Source organism: Megalopta genalis, chromosome 4, assembly GCF_051020955.1.
Source record: "Megalopta genalis isolate 19385.01 chromosome 4, iyMegGena1_principal, whole genome shotgun sequence".
NCBI classification, from domain to species: Eukaryota; Metazoa; Arthropoda; class Insecta; order Hymenoptera; family Halictidae; genus Megalopta; species Megalopta genalis.
Genome location: NC_135016.1, coordinates 27135735 through 27154247, shown reverse-complemented (window position 1 = coordinate 27154247; position 18513 = coordinate 27135735). Strand labels below are relative to the sequence as shown.

Genomic DNA, 18513 nt, shown 5'->3' with positions numbered 1-18513 from the left:
AATGAATAAACGTTCTACTATGCGAACGTTCGCGTTCTCGAGTTGACTTCGGAGGTTCTCTTCTGTTTAACGCTAAATCTACCGAGCCAGTCAAGGTGATCGGTTTCACATTTTTCATTTGAAAGTCGTTAACCCTTAGCGCTCCGCGCGTTTCTCGAGTACTGCCTACCAGCAAATCCGGCACATTTTTGGAGCGGAGCGCCTGAGATAAAGGAAGTCTTATTTTGAGCGGAAAAGATTACACATCCTTGCGAATGCATTTGATTTTATTTATTCTATAAATATACATTTTCCTATTGTAAATAAAAGATAAATTCTAAATTTTGTAATTCACCATGGTGCGATATCTTTGGTAACAATCTCCCATGTGCATTCTGGGTTTGCTTGGACAAGTGTCACAGTGTTCACTTTGCCAAATAGAGTTACTAGATATTTCTTTCAAGTTTAGAACATTTTCTGCGTAATTGTTGGTTTCCTTTATAATTTTATTTACCAATTCTTCCGTGAAAAATAATTTAACCCGAGAAAGATAACCTACGTCGCAGAGGCGCCTGCGAAATAAACAACTGACTGCACCGTTTTCATAGAGGTCTAGTGATTTAAGTTTAAAATTACTTAAAATATAAAAAAATATAATATAAATGCATTTTATTTTTACAATAATGCCAAACCTTTAAAATGACTAGATTAACTTAAATAAATATCCATTGTTAGTATAAAATTGACGCCTTAGAAAAGCATGCGCCTCTGAAGCGTATGGTTATCTTTTACGTACGTTGTCATATGGTTATCTTTCTAGGGTTAAAATATTGTATCGGCTGTTCAACGTTTGTAGGAACTTGTGGTCCAATGACCTGTGGCAATACACTAAAAGGTATTCTATCTGGAATATGTAATTCTTCCGTAACATCGCGCCATTCATCGAAGTCTTGTAACGAATCTTCGCTTTCACTTTCAATAATTCTCATTCTTCGTCTCTTTGGTAGTATAATTTCGCTACTACTACTCGAAGTGTCAGAATCATAACCAACATTGTCTTCCACAATGTCTTTTAACTCTTCAAAATCAAATACGTCTTCGGTATCGCTCGGCTCTAAATTCTCATCGTAATATTTATTTTTCTCCATTTTGCTAACCATAGAAAAGGTCAAAAAATGGTTTAATCGTAATGGTACAGACTTGGCACGTTTTAACTACAGATAACAATTGCTAATGCCGACGATAACGTATGCTAAAAACATTTGGGTCCGCAGCGGAGCCTTCGGAGTTACGGAACAAATGACAAATGTCTCCGTAGCGGAGCTTTCGGAGCGCTAAGGGTTAAAATTGTTAAAATCGTAAATGCAGAAAACATCCGTAGAAAATTATCGAATCATTTTCTTTCTTAAACCAAGCACACATTCTAATAACAATGACGGAAAATGTAAAAAAATACAGCTTCGTCAGCGAATAGAGCGACGCATGCTGCCAGTTTTGGTTTAGTGCTAGGAATTTCTTCCGTCTCAATCGGAGAAGCTATACGATTGATTCATCCGCGAAATGATTATGCAAGACAGTGTATTTTTCGAATAACTACGCAGGTGATTCGCATGCATAAACAAGTAGAGTTACAATATTACGAGATCGATCCCACCGGCATCGAACGCGTTAATATTCGCCTTGACTGCGCGCTGTCAAGAGAACGAAGTTGAAGTTTCTCGGAGGAATTCTTTAAAGCTTCCGTTTTTCCTTCCGTTGGCTTCGGAAGCTAATGGAAAATATTACTGTTGGTCAGCTACGAATGTCGCCGAGCTCAAAGGATTTGCCCCTGTTTCCGCTTCTTTCCATCCACTCTCGTTGTCTCGTCCCCTTCGCTGCTGCGAACTTCTCGAGTGTAAAGAAACGACACAGTCGCCGTGCAGTCGACAACGCGTCTTACGTACCTATTACTTTCGCGTATTTGCTGGTTACACCCGAGATTTTTTGGTCGGATGCTTTCCACGGTGGAGCAATTAAGGAAACAGGCAGCTTGGTTCGCGGAGCGTGGATCAAAGGAGTCGTTCGAATCGGGATTACGTCGGCCTCCCGACGACAACGACAAGATTTATTGAATTTGATTCATCGGAGAGTATAGATAGACGAGAATTATTTAGGTTTTCATTAGGAGTTTGCATGTTTAGTGGTGGGATCGATGCGGTTCTAGTACGCGTGTCATAGGAACTCCTCTGGCGTAAGGCACCATAAATCATGCTGATTAAGTGGTATGACTTGGAAACTTCTGTTTAATATATTCTCTGCCGTTGCATCTGCGTGTCCCATACATGGTTAGGTGTCGCATTGATTCTCATTAGCGTCACCGTCACAGATTCATCACACCGATGATTTGTCATCCCGCGACTGCCTGAATAATTAACATCGGGAAAACTACGGCGCGTTCGCGAACGGAGTCCGCTCGAACGAAAAACTCCTGTCGTCCCGATACCTGGTCGCTCGTAATTAGGTTACAGAAATTTATGCACTTGCGACGTGCAACACTTGATATAATCGACGTTAATTTTCACGTTTAATAAAATAATTCTGTCGGGCACGTATGACTGACGCGGCCAGTCAACCAGTTAATGAACTACACCGCGCGTATGCAAACTCGTCGTATTTTCCGCATCTCCGTTTCACGCCAAGCTTGTATAAATATTGGCAAAACGCAGTGACAGTTGAAACGCGACGAGATCCGTGGAAAAGATGTTGAACATTCGCCGGTTGAAATTTGCCGTGGAAATCGGAGCGCTGACCCGATGGCGTCCGTATCCGCGTGCGAGAAAAAAATATCGAAGTCGAGATCGAAACGCGTTTTCCGGCGGACGGCGCGGCTCGTCATATCGCGCGGCCATTAATTCCTCGGCGGTCGCGATATCGGCCGAAGCGGCTGGTCGTTTCTTGGACACGCGTTCCCCATCGTCCGCCGGGAAAACCGCAGGAAATTTTTCATCGCGTCCGCGCCGAAGCTCAAAGATTCCGCGCGAACGGACCCAGACCTCGACCCGTCGCTAATTACTCCCGTAATTACATGCCGCTTTTATCTCCGTTTGCCGCGCTTTAAATCGGCTCGAGCCAATGGCCCCGCTGACACGGTTCTCGATAACTTCTCTTCGTTATTTATTGTCGAACAATTAAGACATCCTATCAGCCAACATTGTTTCTGACTTTTTTTAGATAAAGAAATTAATAGCAATTTATATAAAGCGCACGTATTTTTCACCGGTTTTCAAATCTCATTTTTATTGCCATACATTCGAACAAACTTGTTGAATATTTACAGGAAACGTAAGTAATCGTAACAGAATTGATTTTAATGAGAAAGCTATTTATTGAAAAAAAAGAAACAAACATAAAGTCAACTAATATTACGGGTGATGGTTCGGAAGCAACGGTAGGCACAACCACATGCCTCGCTCGTCCGCAGGCAACTACCTAAAAAAAAACGAAATTTTTGGCCGTAGGAGCCTCAAAAATGTGCAATTAATTAATTAATTAATTAATTAATTAACACAGTCGTCGCACTTTCTCGCCAGATGCGACGCAGCCCATCATAAAACAATATAATAACAAAATTTAAAATATTATGTCCCTCGCAGGGACAACCTTCAACAAAACTGATTTCACTAGGATTTTACTAATACGAAAGAGGTAAACTAATATTTCCTGCGGTATGCTTTAACTTTCCATTTTCGGTTTCATTAATTATCACTAGGTTTACGAAAGTTGTAAAGATACATTTAGGGGGATTTATTCGACAAATTCGTTTCATTACACGTATATTACGATAAAAGTCGTTGAAACTCTGGATAAATAAATGTTTCTTATTTTTATAAAACAGCTTGTGAAATAGTTACATTTGGTGTTAAATGGCTTTGATGTTCTGGGAACGTTTGGAGTCGATATTCGGCATCATTTAACGAAACTCGTCTGAAGAAATCTACGACTTATGATTCTGATTTATGCAAGCAATTAGAATGGCCGACAACGTTTCACTGCAACTGCTCATTCCGCCTCTTACTTTCAAACTTTCTACTCTTGGACGTTCTTTATTAAAAACTTTTGGCACCACTTTTTCTATCTATTGTAGGTCAAGTAATTGATCGATTACCGAGGCCACGAATTAATCTCTGCATCTAACGCGACACCGGCTTATCCCACCGCATTTTCATCGGATCTTCTCTCTCTCTCTCTCTCTCTCTCTCTCTCTCTCTCTCTCTCTCGTTTCGTCTTCTTTTCTTTCTGGCTGTTCATTCTTTGAACTTCTATATTCAGGGCGGAGTCCGGTAATAATTAGTGCTGGCCAAAGAGTCCGACGAGACTTCTGCGAGGAAGCGAGAAAGTGAGAAAGAGGGGTAGATTGGAGAGGGATGAAACGCGGGGGATGAAAGGGGGACGGCGTGAATCGAGAAAAATTACGGAACCACCGACGGCTTCGCAGGCGAAAGAGAGCGAGCGAATAATGCCGGCCAGGCTCTCCGGCACGTTCTTTAGTTGTTACTCCCGGTTTCCCCTCGGTTCTTCTCTTTTTTTTTTGGTTTATTGGGAATTTAATGAAGCTCGATGGGCCTGGCATTTGCACTGTAAATGTTGATTATAAATATTGACAGCCTTGTTCGATTTAGTCCGTCGGAGAACAGAGGAGAGATTTGACTCCGGCATTTTCTCGAGTAACGAAGTCTACTCGTGCGAGCTGATTATCTTCGAAAAGGATTTCTTCTCTCGGAGAACGCTCAACAACTCGATAAATTACTGGACTACACATTTTATGGCGTGCGATACGATTAACCGTTGTTGGAAGTTTAAGAGAATTTCATTAGTCTCGTTTTATTTTGGATTCAAAGAGCAAACGAATTTTTGTTTCATTCTAGTCACTTCGAACGAATAAAAGTTCGCATTTGCTCAAGGATCTGCAGTTTAGTAATTACGCGCGCTAGTTAGTGTAGGACAAATTTAATTAGTCTAATTACAATTCCCGTTAATGAGGGATTTTTGTTGGTCGTTCGCCGGGGCGGGTATTGTTGCATTATTTATTCACCCGGGGTTGATACCGCGTTTGCGCGAACCAGTTGTTAAAACTTCGTTTATGGGATGCAAATTGCGCGACTCTTTTGTGATAAGTCTATTATTTTCTATGAACGTTTCGCCGAAGCTGGTGCTCAACTTTTGTACGATTTTTAGAATAGAGTTAAATGCACGCGTTCCAAGCGTTTAGCGGTATTGCATTGTTATCTACCACAAAATATTCCTTTTATGAAATTCGTTAAACGCGCGCGAGATATATTACTCGCTTTTAAATTCTTACTTCTTTGGATCCTCGAAAACGTTAAAATGAAATTTTAGAGGACTGCGAACATTCGAGGAATTAACCGTCTCGGATACATGGCAAAGCTCGCGAGCAATCCTTCGAAATTTAATTAGGAGATCTGTGGCGAAGACCAGTTAATTACAAAGTGTCGCAAACAATAGTTCGCGTTCTCAGATCGGATCGGAATATTCGCATCAAATTATGGTAAAATCGTTCCACGCGAACGATAACAATCGTGGCATAATGTTACCGGTGTCTATTAGTCTAATGAAGTAACTTTAACAACAACACATGGTAAATTAATATTCGTCTGCAACTATAACGATATCCCGTGATTACGATCGCGAATAATAATAATAATCATAATAATCATCATAATAATAATCATGATAATAATAATAATAATAATACTGGTAATAATAATAGTAATAATAGTAATAATAATAATAGTAATAATAATACTGGTAATAATAATAATAATAATAATAATAATAATAATAAAAATAATAATACGGTGGATAGCGGTTGGGTGGTTGGTGATGGTGGTTTAATTGCAATACGACTAATCTTTTCTTGTATTATTTGCAATATTCTTGGTGCTCGCACGAAAAATGAACGAAATGGCATGCAATGGAATTTTACAGGAGGTGAGTCCTAATTTCTTAACTTCACTTAACGCCGGTTTTCTCTAATCCCGCATCAGCCTGCATCCACGCAACAGTGCTTTTTCTCCGGTTTCTCATTTTCTTGCACGCTAATTAACAAACCACGGGGGAAAAAAGTAACCCGAAAATATCTGCTTCGATAATAAAAAGAAATGTCGTTTGATTAATGCGACGGTTGATACATCTCTTGATTACGGACGTCATTACGGAACTCCCAAAGGGATGGATGCTTTTTTAATTAGTACCCTCCGATATATCGGAAGCAACGCTTGGTGCTGATAAACTTTCCCACGGAACGAAAATGTTAATTTCCACCGATGCGTTTGAACATTTTTCCGCGACTCAAGCTCGCCTGTTTCCTCTCTCTCTTTTTTTTCACAAACCTTTTATATTCCACGTCCGCAAAACGTGTACGTTAATTCGTGAACGCGCGCGTCCGCGTGCGTCGTTGTGTAATTGAATATTGCTTTTGGCTCGCATGTTATAACCGATTGCAACGTTCGCTACGGTTTCCATTTCCTGTCGTCGCGTCTCTTGCGCTTCTGTTCCTTGTATCGGCCGCAACAGCACCGTAGTGTCAGCCATTATGTTGTACACGGTTCGTTTCCGGCCTCACTAATTTCGTTCCACCGATAGTAATGTTACTCTCCGGTGATTGATCCGCAGAAACAGCGAATACATTACCATCGCGCGCTCCTATCTCTCCGCATTTTCGTGCTCCGTCCCTCCGGAATCGAATATTTCATCCGCACTTGGCTGCTGGATGTACCGAGTGTCCCGGAAAAATAGACGAAACATGACTCGCCTACAAATTCGAAAGCTTTTCACATCGGACCCCCGTTTCGGGCAAGGCAACGATTGAAAATATCAAGTACTTACTTCGGAAACGTTTCTCCGTTTTCCGATTTTCAACCGTTAGCCTTCTCGAAACGGCACTCCTCGGCTTCCAAAGTGCTGAACGACCTTTCGAACTGCACGCGGGCCAAGAACAGGTGCATATTTTTGGGACAACCTGTACGTTCTCGCACAAGCAGCCGCGCGTATTTCGTTTGGAAGCCACTCGTGCACGGTGTTCGTTCTGATTTTAGTTCACTGTTTTGAGTGTTGCAGCGTAATCAAACAGAACACAAGAACAGATTGAAACAGACACGTTGTTAAGTTGCCCTCCGATATCGGACTCGCCGCCGATCGCTAACAGTTCGCTTTTTTGCCGTCGAGTAGAAGCAGCAAGAGATGAACAAGAACAAAGAGATCATCGTGTTGGACCACAAGCGATCGAACGCCATCAATATCGGGATGACCAAGCTGCCACCGCCGAGATCGATTAAGACTGCCATCTTGAAAATGGACGCCACTATCATGAACCGTGAGGGTATCGAGGTGAGAACGATCATCTTTCTACTTTCATCGTACTTTTGCGGAGATACGTACAGCATTCGTTTCATACATAAATGCATGAAGTCCCAAGGTCCACTTGTTACATTGTTGTGCTTGTTCGCAAATGTATTATTCTTCTGAATTCTGATTAATTGATACAGAAAAGCACGAATGTAAATCTCGGATATAAATTATTAATATCGTAGCATACTTACTATACGTAAATATACCGAAAGACAATAAACGTTTTCTCTTCGCGTGTTCGCTCGCGAAAAATTCTTCATAATCGAGACGCTGTGAATTCTTGTAAAAACATACGAAACTCCAGCTGGGCTCGTTTCGAAGGGCGAATTCTGTACTTTCACGCCCTTGGACTTAATTCTTCGGAGAATATTTTTGATCGTCATACGGAGCGAGAAACCGTAGCTACTTTTCTCCGTTTGAAATTGAAACGACTTTACGGTGTTTAAACGATAAAACCGCGAAAAAAGGTCGCGGATTAACATTTGAGGGATCGATGGAAAAGGCAGAGCTCCTTTTATAAAGCCGTAGCGGAATACACGTGGAGAAATATTTCTGAAACATTTTAGAGAACGTGTAAAATGTCGAAACGAAGCAATCGCAGTTTCTCGCCCTCGTACCGAAAACTAACGACCGATAACGAATAATTATACTACCTCGATCATTCTCGATCATCGAACAGACCTTTCTGACGTTTCTCTACCTTGTTCCCTGTGTTTTTTTTTCCCACAAGAAAGCACGAGTGCTCGCACTCGTCGCGATCCCAATTTCGTTCAAAGCCCCTGAGCGAGAGCTCGACCGCGGCAGTCACGATCCTTGGTTCACAGTCGGCCCCCTAATTCAGTTGAAACGCACATCTGTTCCGTTCGTGTTTTCTCTGATTTCTCTAATTTTCGTGTTCGCTTCTGTTCTTCGTTCGTTCCTTCTCCTTGTCCCCTTGGCTCGCGCCCCGCACCACAGAAACTATTGACGATGCTGCCAACCGAGGAGGAGAGGTCCAGGATACAAGAGGCGCAGGCCGCCAATCCTGACCTACCTTTGGGATCGGCCGAGCAGTTTCTTCTAACTTTGGCCTCCATCTCGGAGTTGCCCGCCCGACTGAAACTTTGGGCGTTCAAGTTGGACTTCGAGAATTCGGAGAAGGTAAGCAAAGCCAGTTTTCCCGGATAATTGATAAGCGAGAGCGGCTCGCCGTTGTGCCCCGTGCAACCGCGAGTTAGCCGATGATGCGTCCATAAATGATGCTCTGTTCATCGGAGAAATCCGTATTCCCCGGAAATCCGGCCCGTTAGCGTCCGCCGAACCGTGATTTTCCCCAAAACAATCCGACGTCGGTCGCGGGAACAGCGCTGGAAAAAAAGAACAACGATAATTCACCAGCTTCTTAAATCCGCGTCTTCGAGCATTCCGCCGTTCGGGATTTAGACCATCCGATAAAACAGCGGTGGTCGCAGTAATTTCGCTGCGAAATTTTTAACGATCCGCAGCCCCGACTTGCCAGCCGGTGATTACCAGCTTTTTCCCCTGCATTTCAAACGATGGCTTGCAGAGCGCAGCTTTGAAAAGAATTTAAAAAAACGGTATTATCGGACGGTTCAAATCAGAATTGTGCAATATGACGCGGCATTTCGCGCGGTAGAAAATACGGCACGATATAAATTCCAACATGATTGATAACGTAGATCGTTCGGCAAAAATGATCCCGCGAAACGATGTTTAAGTAGTTTCACCTCGTTAACACGAAATTCGACGATAAAGAGTATTACACGAAATTCGGACGATTGCAATCGTTCTTGCGATAGCGTAATTAAATGTTAATGGGACGATGAAAGAGAAATACGCTGGCTAGACGTCGTGTTGCGCATTCGTAGTATGTAAAATGCGAGAAAACGTGAATCGTTTGATACGGGAAATATTCAAGTGGATGCGGAAACTGTTTGTTTGCGAAATCAATTAACGAGAATCAGAATTCGCGTGGAGAGATTTGCAATGCGAGGACGGCCGTAGGTGACGAAGCGAACAACAGCGACAAAGCGAGAGAGAGAGAGAGAGAGAGAGAGAGAGAAGGCTGCGCATTCGGAAATCATTGGATATCCCGGTCAAAGTGTTTCACACCCTCCAGCACAAGGCGCCAGTTCTCCTCGGCGCTGTGATGCACGTCCCGTTCTAAAAGCACGATCGCGTATCGGTATTCGCCGTGTTCACGGCGAAGAAATCGCGCGATTATGCGGGGAACGCTCGCCCGCGACTTCCTTCCCCGCATACCTGGCGTTTTTCCTCGTCCGCGGCCGGGGCTATCTCCGTGGAATTCGAGACGAGATTCGTGAGAAATAACGGGCCAATTCGATCGCTGTTACGCGCGCGCATTCGTATTCGACGTTGCTTAAGAGAATTTGCATTCGGAATTACATGCAGCTTCTCGTATTGCGTTGCATTTACGGCCACGACGCGTCGCGTCGCGTCGTTCTGACTAACGATCGACGGGTTGCGTAATGAAAAGGAAAGAAAGCTTTCGTTTCCGAATTGTCCGCGTCCTCGGCCGTTCGCGGTCTTGCCAGTAAACCAGGATGATCGCGTTGATTTAAAGAAATACGATATTCTGTTATCACATTTGCCGGAGTACACACGTCTCATTCGTAAAGGCCAGGGTTAGGCGTGGTTAAAGCTGTCAAAGAGTAGATCGTAATTGGCTGTTGCGTTATTTCGCTCTTGTGCTAGGTACTCTCTGTTGCTCGAAATAAAATCGCTGTTTGGGCAGGAAATTATATCGTAAATATACGATGATTTGATTCGTTCAGTAACAAAAGTATATTCTATCCAGTGCTCAGAAGAAGTCAGTCATTTTCGCAGAGAGGCAAGAGAGGTATTCCGCTTGCTCCGCCTGACCTGCATATCCATGGTCCACACTTTTCTAGGACTTCCAGAAACACTTCTATTGGTAAACGAGAAGACCCGCGAGCTAATCGACGAGAGAAGAGCAAGGGGGATCGGTCGCCCGCTCCAGCTAATCGCGTCTCTTGTTCAGCGCGTAACTTAGCCAATAATAAACAACAGTCTGAAATTTAAAAAAATTGGAACAGATTAGGTGGAGCGGACGATCGATTCCCCTTGCCCTCTGGCCCTTGCGTCACTTAGTTTATGCGCAGTATTTCATTTTCTCGTTTCCCAATAATTACCTTCGGGTTCTTAACGTTATACGTCAACGTAAGCGTAAGATATCCGTAACACACATTTCTGTACTCGAATAATACATTGCAGGCCTGCGAACATGAGAGTAATACTGCACGAGCAAAACATGATTATGCTCACTTGTACTTCATAAATATTGAACACATATTTAAGACGTGTATGATAAACCCTTTAAAAGAAATCATATGATACAACGTGAATATTAGGTCGTTCGGAAAGTTGTTACGTTTCTAAAAAAAAATTTCGTCTTGTAAACTTGTTTAGAGAAGCACATGATTCAGCATTTTACGAATAAACGACGGGGCTTCTACGAGATAAGATTTTGAAAACAGCAGAAAAATGACGGAAAGTTTCTTTTTTATTTGAAACGTTAAAAAATTGTCTTTTATTTTCTCGTGAAAGAACGAAACAGCTTTCCGAACGACCCAATATAAAAAATATGTGTATGGTACAGCTAGTTTGCTGCACAATGCAATGAAAATTTAATCAAGATGCTAATTAATAATTAGTAATTACAAATTATCATGCGTTTATCAGAAGAATCTGAAGTTAATGCTTTAAGGATAAGTCAACTCTCTTGCATCTTGTAATTGTTGCGTCTGTTTCTCTTTATCTCGATTGTCCCGCGTCTCCTGACTCCCGTCGCGCGTCTCGCTCGCCCGTAGTCGCGTAAATAATACACACACGCATACACATTATACCCACAGAAAGCACAGGCACAAGCGTCTGATGTGCTCCTAGCCGAAAATGGCAACCGCGAGGTAGCGAGACCTGACGGGAGTCAGACGTTGTTTGTTTTTATTCGGCCGAGCTCGCTTCGTGGAAATTTAGTATCGCGGCTAATTTGGGGCCAATAGAAGGGGATCATTTCTGCCAATAAGGGAAACGCGTTTACCCTACTTCTGCGAGAGTGTTAACATGGAGTCGATTCTACACTTTTCTCAGCGGACTTCCTCTGAGCAACGGAGTGCATAACATTTATTGACCGATTCTCTGTTTCTTCTTTCTGATAAGTAAAATGGTCCAGTGCTCGTGAACGTTTCTTGACGAAGTCGTTTCAATTCGGAACAATTAATTGCTACAAATGGGTTAAGTGATCAATAATAGCAATACAGGATGCAAGAAAGATTGAAAACGGTCCAACAAATTTGATGCATCGAAATTTTTCTTGCTTAGCTTTTACGATTCAGGGAAGAAACATTCGTTTCCGTTCAACACAGACGCTGTTATCGTTATTATTAGAATTAATTGTAATTAATTGAGACTGCGAATCCTTATGCAAAATACAAACTCATTCGATTTGAAAAACTGGGAGTCGCTCTACTAACGAGTTGAAAGTAGTGTATCGCTATTCTCCATCGATTTTAATCTGTCGTCTGTTTTAAACTCATAGGATAAATTCACAAAATCCGTATTCTAGGAATTTAGTGACATCGATGCGATAAAATCGATGCAGTAATTAACCGTTTCAGTCCCAAGCAGCGCGATCGTGTTGTTCAGAGCTAGTGTCGCGATCAAACTTTAGTGATGCACGCATAGCTGCTTGGTTGGTTCTCTTCGCAATCAATTAACACTATGCCGTCCGGTGGCTCCACGCTGGTGCCATGCAAAAACTGTCTGTTGTATGCCGGTGGTACCATTTGGGTGCCATTTAAAAAAACTGAAATAACATTTGAACTATATTTCTTGGATGTTAAAAGACAGCAAACTAACTATAGCATTGTGCTTATTTAACTAAGAATTAAGTTACGAAAATTCTTGGATGACATATCTTAATTTTAGGAATTTATATTATATTATTTATTTATATTATATCTTCGAAATTTTTTTCAAAATCTAAAATTTCCAAGCTATTACGCCGGGGTCAAACAAAAGAATCATATTTAAGATCTGCGGACGGCATAGTGTTAAAACAACCGCCATCACGCTGTTCGGCATTTTTCGACCGTGTTTTCTGAATAATCTCTGGGACTCAAACGGTTAAAGTGGAGACCGAAACAGATTTAAATTTCGGTTCTTCGGAACAGTTGTCCCGAAGATTCCTGGCAACTGTCAGAAGAACCGCCGTTGCAACGGTTTTCGATCCCCGGTTGCAAACCGGGGACACCATTCTCCCTTATTACCGCGGCCATCCCTTGGAAAGCTTCTTTGACCGTCGGCGTGCATCCAGCGTGCGCCGAAATGATTTCCGGCGGAGTAGTTGTCGCCTCTGGGAAGAGCAAACAGCGTAGGCTGGGGTTAAGCTCGGTGGCGGACGCGTCGCGACGGGAATTCGTGGAAAAGGTGGACGATCGGCAGAGGCCGGCACAACGAAGAACCGTCTTTCAGCCCGAGCCTCGGCCTCGGCCGGCGTCGCGCGGCTGGGAACGCGGCTGCGAAAGAAATAATCGCGAACCACCTTTGTGACTTCAGGAAATTGCGGAACCTCTGATGGATCTGAAGCAGGGAATGGAGACCCTCCGAGTGAATAAAACGTTCCGCGGGATTCTGAGCACGCTCCTTTCGATCGGGATATTCCTCAACGGAAATGAGGTAGGTATTGAATGCCAGCCAAATGATATCCGCTTAATCCATCCGTCGGAGACGCCGTTCGCGCGGAATCGATATCCATCCGCGTCGATAATTTTCGTGTAACCGTCCGCCGACGGCGCGGAAAGAAGGGAGCGGATCGGCTTCGGATTTTGATTCGGATTCGGATTCCGACCGGGCCGGGCTCGTTCGCTTGGACCACTGCCACGTTACCGAAATCGGAAACTCTTGACCTATCGCGTTTCCCTTTTGTTCGATAATGACGAAACGTCGGCGTACTTGTTACGGTTTGCACAATTTGCGTTTGTGCGGTCCGCGCGGTTTCGTGCGGTACCGTTTTCACCATTCGTTTAACCGATGGAATCTCTTTGTGCCTAAGATCGCGGAATTCCGTGCGGTTTTCGCCTGGAGTTAGAAACGTTACATTCGACTTTTCGTGGCATTATAACGCTGAAATTATCCACACGGGGGACAAACGTATGTTTTATAATAATGAACACGATTGGATTCGAATCTCGCGTATGATTTCGACAAAAAGTAAGAATACTGTAAAAAATGGTATCCGATAGGCGGATAATTCTGGTGTCAAAAGTGCGTGTTTCGTGTGGTACAAAAATGAAACAGTACGTTTGCAGAGTTATACCAACAGGCGACCGAACAAGTCGATCTTAATTACTTCCGAGAAAAGTACGTTTACAGCGGTTGCGGAACAAACAAGCCGAGCCGGGTCGGTGTTTAAATTTCAGCTCGATATCTGATCTTCAAATTGAATAGCGTAATCTTCTCTTTACCATCGATGCTCCTAATGAATAGAAAAACTAGCGCGACGCACGTGTCAGCCGTTCGAAATGACGCGACGCCAGCGTAAACACCGCCGGTAGAAATAAGTGCGCTGTTCAAACCGCGCGAGTCGCATTAATAACGAAAATTGTTGTTTAAACTAAGCAAACGACGCTCGGCCCGGCTCGGTCGGCAAACAGGCCGATGGCTTTCGTGCCCGGTGCAGCTGAACGCGCGTTATCGAATCACACGAATGGTAGATTCGCACGAATATTCGTGCGACGACGTGTGTTTCAGCCGGCTGATCCGACGCAACGGCCGGACCTGCGAGTCCTTTTCATTCGTCACCGTTCGCTCCCGTACGAATACATTAACCGCGCCGATTTCTTTGGCACCGCGCGGCTAATCGTTTCTTATCGCCCCACACCGCGGCGTTGTTCGCCCTGTTTTTACACGCTACGCTCATTTATCGAGGCCGCTATCGCAGCGGCTGCGACCGATGCGAGCCGCGAGCCGCGGCTCCCTCGACCTGGTCCCCGGTAAATTAGCAGAAACGGACCCCCGGTCGAATCAAATTTGTTATTCAACTCGTTAAAGTTTTCTGCAGAATTTCACACGAACACGCGCGCACGCAGCGAGTCAAACGTTAATACACCTGCCGGCTGTTAGCTCTCCGCCGACAATCGAATTTTTTACCGCCTTTTATTTCCTAGCTCAACATCTTAACTTTCGACTGAGAAACTTCCGAGGCTCTGAACGTTCAAATCGTTCCGAAATGACCGTAAAAATTCGACTCTACCTGGCGGAGATTTAAACACCGAGTCGCGGGAACCAGAAATTATATCAGCAACATTTGTCATCGTGACAACAGCATTGAGAGTCGTCTTTTCATCGCCTTCTTTTTACATCCCTTGTGCAGGGGGATGTAAAAAGGATGTGCAAGGGATGTGCATCTATTATTGCGAGAGAATAATTTCCACTCTGCAGATCCTAATCACATTAACTAAGCTACAGTAATGTCTCCCTAACTGACGCTCAGATTCTGCACAAAAATGGACCATTTGGGAAGAGAAGATACGATTATTCGAGCCTTGCAGCTCGTTCTTATAGCCGTTGACAATTCGTGACTATAAAAATGAACCGCAAGGATCGAACAATCGTATCTCCTCTTCCCAAATTGTCCATTTTTGTGGACAATCTGAGCGTCAATTAGAAAGACATTACTGTACTCTGATTTTACGAGACTTCTTAGTGTAGCCAATGCGCTAAATACGTTTCTTCTACGCATAAAATTGTTTACTGAGAAATCTCTTGCTGAATACCGGCCTCCGGTTGCGGTATAAGCCGCGGCGTTGACGCGACGTTGAATAGAGTAGGAGGAAAAGAAGAAGCTGAAAATTTGTTGGTAACTTTCATAAATTTGGACGATAAAAATGTTCGGTCGGACGGATGGCTCGAGCGGCATCTCGAAGGGCCAGGAGACGGGGGCGGATATCGATTTCAAGTTTCCGCGAGAATTATGTTAGACGGGGAAAGTGGCCGGAAGCGTCCGGCGGGAAGTCGGAGAAGCCTGAAGGGTCGAAGTTAGCCGGGCCGGCACACGAGTTTCCGGGCGTCGCGTAACGCTGACACGTCCTCTCCTCTCTCCTCTCTCTCTCTCCCCCTCTCTCTCTCACTGCCTTTTTCAGGTGAAGGGCTTTCAGCTGGAATACCTCGCCAAAGTACCTGAAGTGAAGGATACGGTTCACAAGCACTCGCTGCTTCATCACCTTTGCCACATGGTGATGGAGAAGTTTCCGGATTCTACGGATCTCTATTCGGAGGTGAGTGCCACGCCGCCGCTTTACTTCCGGATAAAACTTTAGTTTCGTTCCTCGAGCCGTCGTCCCGCCAGGCACGTCCTCTCGGCACGCGGACGACCAGGCAGCGAGGGCGGAGCCTTTCCAATCGCCGCAACACCGAATAACCGGGCTTACATTCGCGAAATCGCGACCAGAACTTCCTGTCTCTTTGTCTCCCGGTCTCCCAAGTTCTACGGGAACCGTTTGAAACGCTGCTCCGTGAAATCGGGCACGCCGCGACGCTAACTCCGGCTCCCGTTTAATTGGAGGCCAAGCGGAACCCTCGCGCGAGCAGCGTTTTCAATTTGTCGCCGCACAACTCTAGAAACGTTTCCGCTTCGGTCCGTGGAATTTTGCCGCACGGCTTGCGACTTCTTTCTTATTTCACTGTCGAAATGAATTTTGTCCATCCGATTCGCACATTTTGCTGTTAACTTGGCGAATCAATTTGATATCTAACTTTGATAGAAATTACGCGGTCTACTAAAATTTCATCTCTTAGCTATGCGTTTTCTAGTTGAAAGATTTATGCTATTTGATTCTCGAGCAGTTGTTGCACAGGGATTGCTAAGGATGCTTTTAGGAGAATTTATTGGATAGGAAGAAATTATTGGAAGAAATGATTAGAAAATTCCATTATATTGGAAATGGACTGGAAGAAATTATTAGATAATGTTATTGGAGACGATTGGTACACGATTCGACTAATCAGTGCCACTAAACGATTTACTGAGAAGCTTTTTCACTGTAAATTATATTAGGTCGTTCGGAAAGTTGTTTCGTACTTTCGCGAGAAAATGAAAGACGAGTTTTTTAATGTTACAAGTAAAAGCAAACTTTTCGACATTTTTCTGGTAGCTTTGAGATCTTATTGTCTTACATTTGGAAAAGTATTGAATCAAGCGTCTTTTTAACACCCTTACAAAATGAAATTTTTATGAAAAACGAAACAACTTTCCGAACGACCTATATATTGTAAATTATATTTATTGATAATTATGAAATCATCGCCTGATCCGATGAATTACGCGGCATCCGGCAGATTTCTGTGCATTGCGCCGCAAGAGGCCGTTTTTCAGCGCGTAATCGCGATCGATGCCGGTGTTGTTTAGATCGGAGCCGTGACGAGAGCCTCGAAGATCGACTTCGACGAGCTGGCGTCGAACATCGGCAAACTGGAGAGCGAGTGCAAGGCATCCTGGGACCACCTGAAGCTGATCGCGAAACACGACGGCTCCACCATGATGAAAGTCAAGTAAGTACCTGTCGGAAACGTGTTTTCGATCCGCGTGGACGCCCGCTTCGTTTTCGATTACCGTCGGACACCTACGGCTTCGAGTTTCTCCTATCCCCCCTCCCCACTATTTTCTTGCGAACTTCTTGCCGCGAAATTCGACAGAGATCCGAGAAATGTTCGATAAACTCCGCGACAGACTTTTTCCCACGGACGGAAACTGGCACCGTTCCAAATGGCGCCACCATTAATTACTGAAAGCGTATTTCTTCCTTCCTTGGTCCGACTTCCTGCCCGGTCCCTTTAACTCCTTTTTTTACCTCATCCTTTTTCTATTTCACCTTATCCTGTTCCTACTTCGAGTTTCGCGGTGGATCTACGGAGCTCTTATCTGTTCATCCTCGTTCCCCCAGCCGTTATCTATGTATGAAAGTCGGCTATATCGAACACTATTTCGGCTCCTCTTTTTGTCCCTTCACTTTATCCGCAGCTGTTAACCTCGCAGAGAGGTCCTGGTCCGAAAAATTGCTCATTGAACAGCATTAGGGCTACCCATCAATGCAGAAAACGGTTCAAATGTGGGCTAATTGAAATAAAGGGTCCTGTCCGGTGCTTCATTCTATCGAGAATGAGTTGAATATGTTATCGCCATTTATACCGTTGAAAATATTAATACGTTTGACAATAAATTTTGGAGCAGATATGCTAATCTGCATTCTTAAATGTTCATTTTCGATTCTCGTTAATTTCTGTCAATATTTTCTAAAGATTGTCAATTTCAAATTAAAATCTCCACCTTCCGCGTTGATCAAAAACATTGTCTCTCTGTTTGCATTCGAGAGTGAGTTTTAATTGCTTGTTTAAACTACGCGTAAAACATGTAAACTACGTCCCGTTGTAATCTATATGATAATCCAATCAAGCTGAATTCAGCTAGAATCAGATTTCGGGGCTTGTTCGATCGGATGTTGATAAATTGGAAGCGTCACTTTTATAGTAACCGTTCCGTCGATCGTAACGAATATATTCGGATCAATGAATATTAAAACCTTTCATTTGTCTACGAAAACAGAATTCCGTTCCGTGATGAATCAATTCCGCAATACTTTTCTTTTTTCCATTTTCCCTTACCGTTTATCTATTATACTTTGCCGAGCGTTATCTCGTTAGAATTCTCCACTTGCACACTATGATATATTTTTAATTAATAACAAATATTAAATACCGAACTCCGGAGTGTGAGAATTAGGGTTTCACACTTTAACCCTCTACGGGCCCGTGTAACTTTCAAGTCACAAGCTAATGTATCCACATTTTACCAAATAGTTTTAGTTTTTTTCACAAGATGGTGTATACGTCTTAATTGTATAATGCCTCTGAAATAACCAATAACAATATTGATGACGGTTCGCAGCACCATCAACCTGAAATATCAAAATAAATACCTTGCAAGTTGTCTGCAGATAGAAACCAAAGAGACCGTATTGTGCAATTGAGATTATTTGTGCTTTCGTCGGTGTTTACTAAATAAAAAAAAAAGCGTATATAATAACTCTG

The 18513-nt window shown here is 43.5% G+C and overlaps 1 protein-coding gene across 9 annotated transcripts in view; it reads left to right on the top strand.

Annotated features, from left to right (window-relative positions):
• Fhos (Formin homology 2 domain containing) overlaps positions 1-18513 on the top strand; it is a 385440-nt gene that overhangs the window by 324973 nt on the left and 41954 nt on the right. For 8 of the 9 annotated variants that reach the window (XR_013033133.1, XR_013033134.1, XM_033473786.2 and 5 more), the window contains 5 exons: positions 7207-7365; positions 8344-8526; positions 12985-13104; positions 15570-15704; positions 16835-16977. Coding sequence is in view for 7 of the 9 variants with exons in the window: in XM_033473786.2 (XP_033329677.2) it covers positions 7207-7365; positions 8344-8526; positions 12985-13104; positions 15570-15704; positions 16835-16977 (740 nt within the window). In the remaining 2 variants the exon portion in view is untranslated. Of the gene's footprint in view, positions 1-7203; positions 7366-8343; positions 8527-12984; positions 13105-15569; positions 15705-16834; positions 16978-18513 lie in introns of those variants that run through there. The other variant, XM_033473788.2, reaches the window with a different exon arrangement.